The sequence below is a fragment of the Amblyomma americanum genome, chromosome 9, assembly GCF_052857255.1.
Source record: "Amblyomma americanum isolate KBUSLIRL-KWMA chromosome 9, ASM5285725v1, whole genome shotgun sequence".
NCBI classification, from domain to species: domain Eukaryota; kingdom Metazoa; phylum Arthropoda; class Arachnida; order Ixodida; family Ixodidae; genus Amblyomma; species Amblyomma americanum.
Window position 1 is genome coordinate 116062651 of NC_135505.1, and position 13106 is coordinate 116075756.

A 13106-nucleotide genomic window follows, 5' to 3' on the forward strand; every position below is an offset into this window, starting at 1 on the left:
AAATCTGTGATACTAATCAGTTACTGCAAGCTGTAACATGGCTCAATGTTCGGAGTTTATATGCAGTTACCTTCATGGTACAGACTGCCACACCAATGAAGTGATTAAACCCGATTACCACGGTGCTCATGGTCGGTACTGTGGTGCAATGAATAGTTAGCACCATGGCAGTGTGTTAACACTTTACCGTCACCGTGCCAAGATTTAAACTACACAAGGGTACTTGCCCTGTTAGCGCTAATTTTCAATGCATTAATGAGCAAAAGACGAGACTGCCAAATTTGAAAGATGCATGTGAGAAAAAATTTTGCTGCATGAATAGGCACATGATCTTAACAGAACAGTGAAATGTGTAACCGATGCCTTCTCTGGCAGCCAGCTTTCAACCACAGACTTATCACACAAGAAAAATGACAGAATCGCTAAATAAACCAAAGCCATACTAACTTTCAAGCTTACAAAACTCAACCACTGCCCATTACCTCGTCACAATAAAAAGTCACTGGGGCTGAGGAAAGGGACAGTCATCAAGCGTGAGAAAGAAAGCCATAAATAGCACACAGAACAGAGTGAGAGAACTCGAAGCGTTGATAAGATGCCGAGTGCAGAGCCTTACCAGGCAACCCAAAACAACTAGCACACAGGTGCAGCTAACAAACAAACAAAAAACAATCAAAACAACAAAAGCAGCCACTAAGAATAGCTGCGAACTTGGGAAAACCGACTGTGCTGCCGTTTAAAAGCTGCTCCCAAAGTCTGTGCTCGACATCCCTGCTCCGACAAAAGCAGTGAACGGACGCACCAAATCTTTGGATTTTCATCAGATCACCAAATCTAATCTCTCGACAGTTGCCAGCAATGGGAAGCAGCCCTGTGATCCTGAGCAGACTGTACGGGAAGAGCCCGAACAACGCGTGATGAAACTTTGGCCCCGCAACAAACCGGAAATGCCTCAGTTATTGACAGCGTTGCGGTGCGGGAAAAGGAAGAGAAAAACAGCATGCACGCCAGCTCTCGAGAACCGAACACATCTGGAGTTAGAAATGCATTCTCCTAAAATCTAAAGAGGCGGTCCCAAACAAGCTATCTCTACAACGCGCCACTATGGTACAGGGGGTGGTGGAAGGGAAGGTCTAGATACAAAAATGTACAACGTAATAGTGCGAGACTGCTGTATAGTATAGCTTAGCTTGTTTCAAAGAAACTACTGCCTCTTCTTGCGACCGAGAGGCTTGTTCCACAAGGGACCACTTGACGGGTTTCAGTCTTTTGACGGTGCTGTTAGGCATGAAGTACCGTTCCGGGCCACTTCATCGGGGCGGGCTGGTGGAGCGAAGCCAGCGAGTTAAAACGGGATGGTGCAAGAATTAGATATGCAAGATGTGTACAGCGTTTGCTGTAACTGCTCGACTTAGAGTGCCAAGATAAATGGTTCAGTCGTCTTGCGAGTTTTCCTGGGAAGGATGTTCCATTCTGAGTAACGAACGCACATACCACACACACCCGTAGACTTGAGATGAATGGTGAAGACCCAGTTTAAAATCCGCCGAGCGGTCCGAGAGACCATGAAGAAATCGAAAAATCTAAAAGTGCAGGAGCCACTGTAGAAAGGTGTAGCGTAAAAGGTCTTGTTAAACTTGTGTAAGGCAGAGTAGCATGAGTGATCAACAACGGAATAACAATGTACGAATCCAAAAGGTGTGCACGGTGTGCAAGGTGAGAAGGCTTTTGCAGACTATTACACACAGCAGAAAGAGCTGCATAGGCAATGGTGCAGCGTTGCAGTCACCAGAGCATGTATGACACGTCATGCACAGCATGTCATGTGCAGTGCATGACAGAGCATGATTTGGTCACATCAGTGGGCTGCAATTCACGTGTCCTATGAGACAGATAATTTCACTATGTCAAAAAAAGCCCCATTAAAAAAAAATAATTTAGTGTTGACGTATTTAGCTACCAAAAAGATGACACCAAAGATGACACCAAACTGCATTTTTCTCGTACGAGTAAGCACACTATCAAGAGGCATCAAATCTAAGCATGCGGCTAATGTGAAAAGAAAAATAAATATGCGATCACAATGCTTAGTTGCCAGTAAAAAAAAAAGAAAAAGTTTCTGCCCAGTCCTTTTTTTCGCAGGTAACAATTACGCATAGCAAGAATGAGAACGAAACAAACTGTCAATGTCCTTGGGAGAAGGCAACACAATCAAATACCATCCTCTGAAGTGCGCGGCGCCCAGACAAGCCTCATGAGTGCGACCAAATGAGCATTCCTAGTGAAACTGAGAAAACAGTCCCAGAATTTTCAACACAGTGAGTATAAATTGGGTCATACTTGGCGTTTTCCCAGTTGGTACAGTTCAAACAGCAATCCATGACACCCGGCGAAACGAGCACGACGCGTCATGCAACATTTGCTTCTCAGCATACTTTTTTTCGGTTTTTCAAGGTTTAAGCACTGCTCCCGTTTCAGCTCCTTCTGCGCCATCGGACCGGTAATTTCAAGCCTCGGTTTCGACTCCGTCCATCTCATTCCGCAGCTGGGACAGCGGCGGGCAATGCCAACGATGAATCTCGGCGTTGCCGCTTTGGCCGTAGCCGCACTGTGCGTAAACACGATGCCGCGGCCAATGACCTTTTCTCTGGCTTGGCCTTCAACGCAGTCTTGTGGCTTGGTTCCACTGGAACGACTGGAGAAGAAAGCTGAAGCCCTTATGGTTGCGGAGCAGGGCGCCAGCGTTCAGCTGTCGTCAGACAGCCGTCTCTCGATCCTGCACGAGCCTCTCAAAGTGCTCCTGACCTGCAATGGCAGACAAAAAGAGCAAAGCTATGGTCAATCGATTCAGTACACATTTGTCAGGCCATGCTAAAAAGCTACATTTTAAAGCTGTCCACCATCAAGCTTGACCTGGATAAGGAAAAGCTTGCAACATGAATGATATGGAATAGTACAGCGGTGATCACCACCACCGCTGCAGTACAGCATAATATGCTAGATGTATTTTCTCGACACTAGTAAATGTCTCCTGAACCTTGCCGCATAACATCATGGTAGAGCCAAAAAGAAAGCGCTCACACGTTCCCAGTAATGGAGATTACCACTGTATGTGGAGTTCACCACCTTGAAATGGGATATGTGCTATGCAGGATACCACAGTGGAGGGCTCCAGATTAGTATATTCGAAAGAAGCAGTGACATCACAAAGTACACGGGCAATTTTTTGCGTTTCACTTCACTGAAACAAGTGGCTGTGATTTGATCCCGCAGCCTTTGACTCGGCAGTTGCGCACATGATCTCCGAGCCATTGCGGTCGGTTGCTTGTAACTTACCCAAAAAAAGAGATCGGATATGTGAAAGCTGCCAATAATCAGTCCAGCATACATTCATAAAATACAATATTTAAGCTAAAAGGTTGGCTGAGCGATGCAGGTTGGCTAATGTCTGTTCAAATCATCAGCCTGCCAAAAGTGAAGAACTTGATGCAAACTGTAAAGCCCGGGATACATGGAGCGTTTTTTGGGCGATTTTCGCCCGACGGCGCGCATTTGACGCCCGGTCTCGAAAAAAACGCCCGCCGCCGCCGATCTGGCCCCGCCAGATATTGACGCGCGGCGTCCGGCGAGACCGGAAGCGGCAGCCGAAGGAAGCCAATAGCAGCTCAGAAAGCCCGCTCTTCCGGTTTGGCCGCCTCCGCCGCCGCCGCCGCCAACATGGCCGCCATGGCCGACGAGCTCTGCTGTGTTTATTGCACGAAAATGTTGTTATCGTGAAAATAAACGCTTCACGAGACATGAAATGTCACTTTTTTTGGAGAACAGGACCGAATCTTGGATCGAAATGCCCACTTTTCCTCCCTGAAGCAAAGGTGCCGAAGAAAACTGCAGCCGATGGTAGCCACGGCTGAGCGGGCATCGAAAGATACGCGACCGCATGCATTCGAGCGCGCAAAACCTTGTAGATATCTATGCACACGTGCTGCAATCAGTACAGTGGTGTCTAAATGAACAATTTCGTTATTCTGAATAAGGAGTCAGCGTCGCTGCTCTCAAAGAGCTCCCCGCTCAATGGTATTTGCCACTTGTTGATCACATTGCTTTCGCGCTGAGAGATACGCGGCGGCGGGCTGCCGCTTTTTCGCTCCATGTATCTCCGACCGGGCGTCGCGCCGCCGCGACGTTTTCTGCCGCGCGAACATCGTCGGAAAAAACGCTCCATGTATCCCGGGCTTAAGGGAGAAACCGTAAGAGAGGAAAACTCCCAGTTCCCGACAATAAAGAGCTGCCATGGTTCACAAAACAATTTTTTTAGAGTACTTCCCGGCCGATTTCAGCAATGAAACGTCAGCACGAAAAACGCGGCGTACCAGTGGTTACAATTTTCAAAAAATCATTTTTTAGGATCTCAAAGCTGCGTCCCCCTTAGTGGGTGAACAACACATTTGTAATTTTTTTAATTTCGATATTAGTTTTTCTCACTCCATATTACAGTGGAAGTGTGCACACAGCATTGGAGTTTTTCTTTATGTTTGCATGCATCACCATTTGCGCTGAAAATACTTTGTAATGGTTTTTTTTATACACTCTGTCCTGTCTGCATCTTTCTGTATAGTGCACTCCTGCCCGAGTCCTTAAATCAAGGCTGGCCGTATTTTTGCAAAGTCATAAAAACGGTAAGCAGATAAAATTTAACTGAAGGAGTAAGGGCAATCAGTGGTGCACAATGGCCCAATCTGCTCCACTGCTTCTCACTACTCCTTCACTGGATTAGTGCAATTCTTGGCATTATTTTTCTACAGGAGCAGAGCTAACACTGCCCTGAAAGCAAACTGCGCATGAAGAGACGGGGCGTAGAAAGAGGTCTGGACAATGACTGGAATAAGGGGGGACACCGGTCTTCGGGACCAAAAAACGACCCAAAAATCAATTTTTTAGAAATGACATTTTTGGAGCCTATAGCTATTATTCTTCAACTCTACCATTTTTCTCCTCCAGGAAATCGGTATTTTGACCAGAATATTAAATTTAGATCACTGTGTGGGCTCAATTTGTTCAGGAGGAGGCGATTTAACACCGTGAAAATTTTGGACACCTGGCTGTCTTAGTGCGTCAATATCTCAACGTCTAGGACAGATAGACATGTCATACTGTTTGCTAAGGGAAGCTGAAGGCACAATGTATGCAATAATCGAAGCACAATTATTCAATCACGCTTCAAGAATTTATAATTTTGCAAAGTTTACCTATGTATGCTATTCACACTTTGAATGCTGCTTTTCTAAGTGCTGTAAAATTATTAATGAGGGCAAAATGAAAAAACTGCTTTGATTATTGCACTCTTTACTCACCATACTACGTGGCCATGGGTTAAAACTGTTTTTATTGAGCCATTTTTTTTGTACCGAGGTAGTAATAAATGACTGATTAAAATTGATTATCTTAGGAACTAATGAATTAATTAAAAAGCAATTTCATATTTGAAACAAGTATAAAAAACTGTGCAATGTGACATAGTTTCATTAGGATTGGACTAAAAATAAGGAAAATAGGTCTACGACCAGTGTCCCCCCTTAAGTTTAAGCACTAAATTCTGATAAAGATACTAGCCCCAAGCACTGTAAAAAAGCACGACACTAAAGAAAGCCTGACACCTAGTCGGCAATGAATTTGAAGCAAGCAGAGTATGCAGGACACTTACTCTCCAGGTATGCCGCCAAGTCCTCATCTCCTGCTTTGGCAGCCAGCTGCTTCGCTGTCTGTCCCTGAATAAGAAGCAATGACAACATAACCCTTAGTCAAAATTGCGAGCTGCACAACTTGAGCATGGTAGCAGCAGAGTGCTGTATTACCAACAGAGATACTGAGAACAGTAATTAGAGAGTAAAAAAAAAAAAAACTCCCCAGTTTCTGTTCTCCCCTGCGGTGAAAAGAGTAAAAGCTGCACTGTTTGGTATGCCCTGACAGACCAATTGGTTGTCATAAAATTACCAAAACAAAAAGGCTCACGTGACTATACAGGGTCACATGAACACACAGGGTAACTGACTACACGACTGCATTATATCACATGAGTAAACACACAGAATAACAAGACTACACACGGTCCCGACCAAACGGGATCGCACGACTACACAGGGCCTCGAACAAATGGGATCACACAACTACACAGGGTCATGACCAAATGGGATCAAATGACTACACAGGGCCTCGAACAAATGGGATCACATGACTACACAGGGTCACAACCAAATGGGATCACATGACTACACAGGTTCCCATCCTCACTGCCTTGGCCATGACCAAACAGACGTGACCACACATGGCACATGCTCTAGAGTGCCCAGTTCCTGGTTACTGGGGTAACACTCACTGGCAAGCAGGTTAATGTGAAAATTTTTCGGCAATGACATACTACACTAGCTACATCATTTACCTCCAAGAAAGTGCCCCAGACACCTATCACTGTAAAGAGCAACGGCAGATCTATCATAGCCGCTGATGGCAACCCTACGTATACACCCCTCCTGTGCCCCTGATGAGGCTATGAGAACATACCTGGCAGTCTGCCTTTGACAGCGATGCTCCTGCAGCCACAAGCATGCAACAGATGGTTCTCCTCTTGTAAGCTGCCGCCTTGTGGAGAGCCGTCTGTCCTCTGGTCAGATTTGTTTTTGCGAGAAGAAGAAATCGAAGGAAATTTAGTACACTGTAAACAAAACCCTACTTTTGATGGGAATGAAAAGAACCATGGGTATGGTAAACACACAGGTGCCATCAAAAGGACAATAACTGCATAAACTTTCCTTTCCAACTGCAACATCACACAGAAACAATCACTAACCATGAGCTAGGTGATGAAAATTTGGAACATATAAAATGGAAGTTTCTAACTTCAATGTTCTCTGTATAACAGTTAATCCTCACATTCAACACCGAATGTACTTTCTAAAAAAAAAAAAGTTAACATGCCACAAGCCCCTCTCCAAGCCATCACTATGAAACTAAAGACTCAGCAGCCACTTTGCCATTTTTTTTTGCTAGAATACAAATAAAAAAAAAGTGATAAATAAAATGAAAGCCCCGAGTCAAAGGGCTATAGCATTACGCACAGTGCTAGCTGATAGTGGCACTATGAACTTTGTACTAATAGGCATAGGGGTCACGATATACGAAATGACTACCAATGCCCTTGATTAAAAAATTACTGCAACGGGAATATAGTAATCCCTCATTATAATGAAATCGCTTTACTCAAAATATCGCTTTATTCGAAATTTCTTCGGGTCCCGACCCAAATGCATGCATTTTAAGCTGCATTACTTGAAGTGCACGAAGGGCTTGACCCGCTTAGAGCGAAGTGGCGAGCATAGGCGGGGCGGTGGCCCTTTTGCGCATGCAGTGTCAAATTAATACTGCCGACGAATTAGTCTCATACAGACACAGAACAGGCCACAAAAGTACCAAGCCTACGACCGATGACCTGCCTAGTAACGAGTACCAAGCGAGTACCGAGTGCCCCCAGCTGTTTACAGAAAAGCGAGCAGAAGCTGTCAAATTCCATGGTGCAGTGCACCCGGACCGTTAATCTCGGTAACAATCACATTGCTGGTGTCCCCCGTGATAGAAACCAAATGAAAATGAAGTTTTCCTGACGATTTGCGATGCCAGAAAATCGTGGTCTCTTGGATGCCGAAAAGTGGCCAAAAGACTGCGGGCAGAATTGCGCTGTAGCGTTGCATGGGGGGCGCTCGATGAGCAAAGTTTTACCACTCTAAAGAGCACTTCTGGTGCTGAAACGTGCCAAAAAGCACAAAAGAAGTGTACCTCCAAATATGGGCTCATTCAAACTTGCGAGTCGCAGAGGTTGTGCGACTGTTTTGGTCGAAAAGCGACCGTCGCAAACTGTTGCATTGGTCGAAAAGTGACAGTCGCAGGCCAGTCGCTCACTGCTCGATTTTCCAGCATTGCGACAGCAAGCCGCAAACCACTGAACCAATCAGCGAGCGAGCCGAGCTTTCGGCAACGACGTCGACTGCGGATGCACCGGGCAAGGAACTGAGCTGCTCCCTGGCTGCCATAATCGTCGCTAAGCCTAACCGTTTCACATCGGCCAAAGCAGACGAAACACTTGAAAGCACGCGCACAACGTCAATTCCGAGAGTTTTCACATCAGACGAGAAGGTGACCCGCAGGTTGCGCTTGCAAGTATGATCAATGGTGTTTGTTGAGCTGCTGCCTGGTAGCATGCCCTATGCAGTGTTCGACGCGAGGAGTGACGTTAACGAATTGGGAAGACGACTTGGAAAGACAGCCTAGAAATTTTCTCGCCGGTCGCCATAATCGGCCTGCATCGCAATAAAACACCGCCCCTAGCTTTGTTGCACTTTTGACGATGCAAATCAACCGAAAACTTGCCGAAAACTCGAAAAATCCGAGCGTCGCCAGCGACGGCTCAGGCTGTCAACATGGCGGGTCAGTGCAACCATGGTGTTTCCCCAGCGATTTTCTTGAGCCAGTCATGCCGATTTGCACGATATGACTAGACAAACGGTCTAAATGCGTGGTAGGGTCACTGAATTTTGTTCCTTGACATTTGTCAAAGGCGCGGAGGCGAAGCTGCATGAACATCGACACCCGAAGCACAGAATTTACAGTGTCGTCGACATCGGTGCGCTGAAAAACTCTCGCTTTGCAAACTTCACGGCTGCACACCTCGGGAAAAAATTAAACAGTAATCATGCAAAGCCCCTATGCCAAACCGTTCGGTTTTCACGATCGCGCTGCGTGCCCACAATGAGCGGCTAATAGTTTTTGAGCATAACAGACACAACCTCATACCCCCCCACCCCCCCCAAAAAGTGGCCACTGCTTTCACGCTTCGAAATACCCCGAGGATGCATGGGCGGCGACCATGGATTCGTGGAATGCTTGATCAGATTAGAGCAGGGGTTGCAAGCGCCCGGTAAGAACTTGAAGCAGCCATAGCCCACTGCCTTTTTTGCGCCTGAATAAAGTTTTGCTTCACTGAATACATTGTATTTTGACATCCTTGCAGTTGTGGCGCAATTAAAGCTCGACTGCTTTAGCTTTTCTCGGGTGGTAGCTTATATAAAATTACCGCTTATAACGAATTTTTTCGCTGTCCTGCTGACTTCGTTATAACGAGGGATTACTGTATTTCCTTTGTAAAGGCTTAAGGACCAGATAGTGTTCCCCTAAGAATGTTTTAGGAGACTTCGGGCCATTCAGACTGCCAAAGGGTGGGAACATGATCCAAACAAAATTACTGATTTAACGAAGCTTTCAGCCACAAGTATGACAGTCATATCAAAGTTCAACTGTACAATATACGCTTCTATAATACAAAACTACCTGACACACAAAAATTAGTACTATCCTTGGAAAACTTACCTGTCCTTGTCTGCAATGTCCAAGATTGCCGGTGGTGCTGCGCATACAATGCTGTTTTTAGCCAAACATAGTATTCATCAAAGCTTACCAGAACGAAACCTACCATTAGAATTTACTGACATTAAAGGCTGCTGCAAGACTAGGCTAGGAAACAACGAATTAAAAGAAGCAAATGAATAAAGAACAAAGTACTATCACAATAAAAACATTACGGGACGCGTGTTTTCTGGAAAAAGTTTACTGAAGTTCTACCTTGCTACCCAGTCATGTGGTATGGTCACCAGCGAATAGAGCATGCACATCCCCTCATATCTTGACACATATCAGGTGATTGGATTACATGACCGCACTGAAATAAAATTTTTTCCGCAGACTCGCATCCCGTAAACTTCTGTTCGCGATAGTACATAATGTAGATGATTTCTAATTTGGCTTTATTTGGTAAGGTAACAACATTTAATTCGTGTTTTTGTTCTACTCTTGCACTCAAAAGCAGCTACTATTTTCCTATTTTTCTATATATGTGACTCGGACTTGGTATGAAGACGCATTGTTAAAGGGACACTGAGGAGAAATTGAAGTTGGCTTGTATCCATAGAATAGCAGCTCCTGATCACAAAAACGCCACTCTTCCTGAAAACAAAGCTCTTGTAGTGTAGAAATTAGCAAGAACCAAAATACAGGTATCGCCGCCACAGGCCAATCTTGCAAGTACAAGCGTGATGACTTCCTAGGACAAGAGGCGCCACCTTGGAGGAATTTTCTTTACTTCATGGAAGTCACGAATCTCTGAGGCTTGCAAAGGAAGGTTGCACATCGCACCGCTAGCAGGCAGAAATCACGGAGTCCGCGTTACGTCACGATTCACGTCACTCCGTTCTGTGACGTCATAAGAGTTGCCGTGGCGTCATAAGAGTTCCCTGAGTTTGAATCTGAGGGGCGGGAAAAACTTTTTCAACTTCGAATCCAAATTTCTTTGAAATAAATGCATCTTTCGCGCCCGGACAAGCGGCAACGAAACCATGAAATGCCGAACTATCAGATTTTGCTAACAAAAAAAATTCATAGAGTTCTCCTCACTGTCCCTTTAATTCTGCATGTGTGCATGAGGGTGTGCATAGGTGTGACTGGATGTCTCCGAGAGGGCAGTCGTGCATGTATGTAGTTGTGTTTATGTGCTTGAGAGTGTAGTTCTACTTTTGGTCTGCTCTTCTTAGACATGTTGAAAAATGGCCCTTTCATATCTTTCCAGGCGGTGGTTTTGCTGCCTGAGCGCGCGCATATGTATTCCGGATACCATCAACGACTGTGATTTCGCTCGGGTAAAAATGCGGCTGCTGTCTCAAAAATAAAAGTAGCTGGAAGTTCGCACTCTATCCTGTTGCAACGTCTCTTTTCTTCTTCCCTTTCTTTTGCGCAAGTTTATTCCTTTAATGCAAAACGAACCAACTCGCCAAATGAACCAAAAGTACTTATTGCAAAATATGGAACAAAATATCAGGAGACAGGGAAGAGCCTAGAATAAAGTACCAGTAAAATGCCTGAATGTAAAAAAAACAACCCAGAATTGTCCTTTAAAGGACACCAGGACAACTTCACTCAACGGTTGTTCTCAGTAAAAACTGACCCTGTGGCTCTTACTGCCTCTGTTGACATTCGTGAGGCAGCAACAGTGAATTCATTGCCAATAAAATTGGACTTAAAAAGTTTCCCACCAGTTGATTAGAACTCATAATGTCTTTACCGAAAATGGCGAGTTGCCACCGTAAATGACACTGTAGCCTAACCTCTAACGAAACAGCTGCAGCAGCCTACCCCTATGTCATAGGCAGCAATTCCTCGTACTCACCACTGGCAACAATGTAGCGAACAACGTCCTTGTGTCCATAGCGCGAGGCATGGTGCAGTGCTGTCATCCCGCTGTCGTCCGCCGACAGCAGGCTGTGACCATTGTCACAAAGCTGCTTTAGCTGCAGCACAGGGAAGTGTGCAAAGTGAAGAAAAGAGAATGCAAACTATTAACAAACACTCAAAGAGGTAACGGCAAAGTTCAGAAAAGTGCTATAAAAAAAGAGTCGGGCAACACGCTTTTATGGTAGTGAGACAAGTACACTGTTCAGAGAGCACAACGGTTGGAACCGAATCAGCAGACACCTCAAAAGGTGCCAGGCGTAAGTTACACCTCTATGAAGACAAGACAAGCATTGCTTTAGAGAGTTCAATGGCAAAGATCAGTGGTACTCTAGTCGGATTTACTGTCTGACCGAAGAACGAGATGTCCTGTCTTCGCCTTTTCTGTGCACTATCTCAACACTACGTTTTTCGTTCAAACAGCACGTCTGATGAACTGACCCCTCATATACGTTGTTAAGGTTCAAGTCTAGTTGGATACAACATAAGTCTACAGTGAAGCTCCGGCCACACTCAGGACTACCACACAGAATTCTTCCACGGCAAAAAAGTAGTCAGCTGTTACAGCTTTTCTTGTTGCCTAAACATGATGCTAATGTTGTTGCCTAAACATGATGCTAATTATCAAACAAAATTTTAAGCTAAATAATTTTGATTCCTCGAGCTTGTGTGATGTAGTCAAACATTAAGAAGTTGATTTCGTTTACTAAAGTGAGTGGTGAGTGGATTAATACTCTATAAGTAGTACTGAACTTCAATGCTAACACACTGGAATCCCATTAATTCAAAGTCGCTACATTTGATTGATGGTCTATTGTGTCTTCTGGCATATAAGTTCTGTATTTTTTTCTGAACTTTTCGTTGGTTTGTTTTATATACAGCGAAAAATAACGTGCCCCCATACGTCATCCGTTGCTATGCCCAGTAACTGCACTTGTAAAGAAAATCAATGTGCAAAAGACAGAAAAAAAATACATTTTTTTAAAACGTTGAGTTATGGGTGCAATCGTATAATCACGCCACGGCCGAAATAAATGCAGCAATGGGGCGCCCTGAGCCGCAACTGCACCCAGTCCAGGCATGTTCTCAAAAGTATTTATTTCGGCAAAGAGTTTCACTGGCGTTACTTCCAATTGTCAAATTGTCTTTACCGCACTCATTGCGGCGTGCTCTGTGCGTGACGTGTGTTGTTCTAGCTCAACATGACGCCGCCTGCAAGGCGAAAAAGCCAGGATGCAAACTTCAAGTTGTGTGCCGTTGAATATACACTAGAGAATGGGAACTAGGAAGCAGAGAGGTAGTCCAATGTGAGTGAAAAAAATGAGCAAAGATTCACAAAACATTACAAAACACTAAATTTAGTATATACATTCCATACTTCCTTAACAGAGTTCAACACTACTGTATGTTAAGCGAAAAGTAAAAAAAAAAAGATACTTGGCAGCCAAGAGCAAAGCAGAGCAGCCATAAATTATCGAGTCTCACATGGCAAAAATGAATTTTAACATGGAAGGCTCAGCACTTGGCACAAAATTCATAAAAAAAAAACTGAACAGAGACTACAATGCAGGAGTTAATTATCAGTGCTGTAAAAATGTACCTTTCTTTAAAAAAAAAACAAGCACTCTGATTTGACAAATAGGTCATCATCATCATCAGCCTGACTATGCCCAACTGCAGGGCAAAGGCCTCTCCAATGTCTCTCGTTTTAACCCTGTCCTTTGCCAGCTGTGCTCACCCTATCCCCACAAACTTCTTAATCTCAACCATCCTCCTAACTT

General features: G+C 44.7%; 1 protein-coding gene across 8 annotated transcripts in view; it reads right to left on the bottom strand.

Moving 5' to 3' along the window:
- Positions 1 to 1978: 1978 nt before the first annotated feature.
- rdgA (retinal degeneration A) overlaps positions 1979 to 13106 on the bottom strand; it is a 499400-nt gene continuing 488272 nt past the window's right edge. For 7 of the 8 annotated variants that reach the window (XM_077637013.1, XM_077637009.1, XM_077637008.1 and 4 more), the window contains exons 26-30: positions 11264 to 11384; positions 9415 to 9451; positions 6559 to 6658; positions 5702 to 5765; positions 1979 to 2805 (exon numbers count right to left, since the gene is read on the bottom strand). In XM_077637013.1, the coding sequence (XP_077493139.1) occupies positions 2756 to 2805; positions 5702 to 5765; positions 6559 to 6658; positions 9415 to 9451; positions 11264 to 11384 (372 nt within the window). In that variant the 3' untranslated portion in view covers positions 1979 to 2755. Of the gene's footprint in view, positions 2806 to 5701; positions 5766 to 6558; positions 6659 to 9414; positions 9452 to 11263; positions 11385 to 13106 lie in introns of those variants that run through there. The other variant, XR_013308444.1, reaches the window with a different exon arrangement.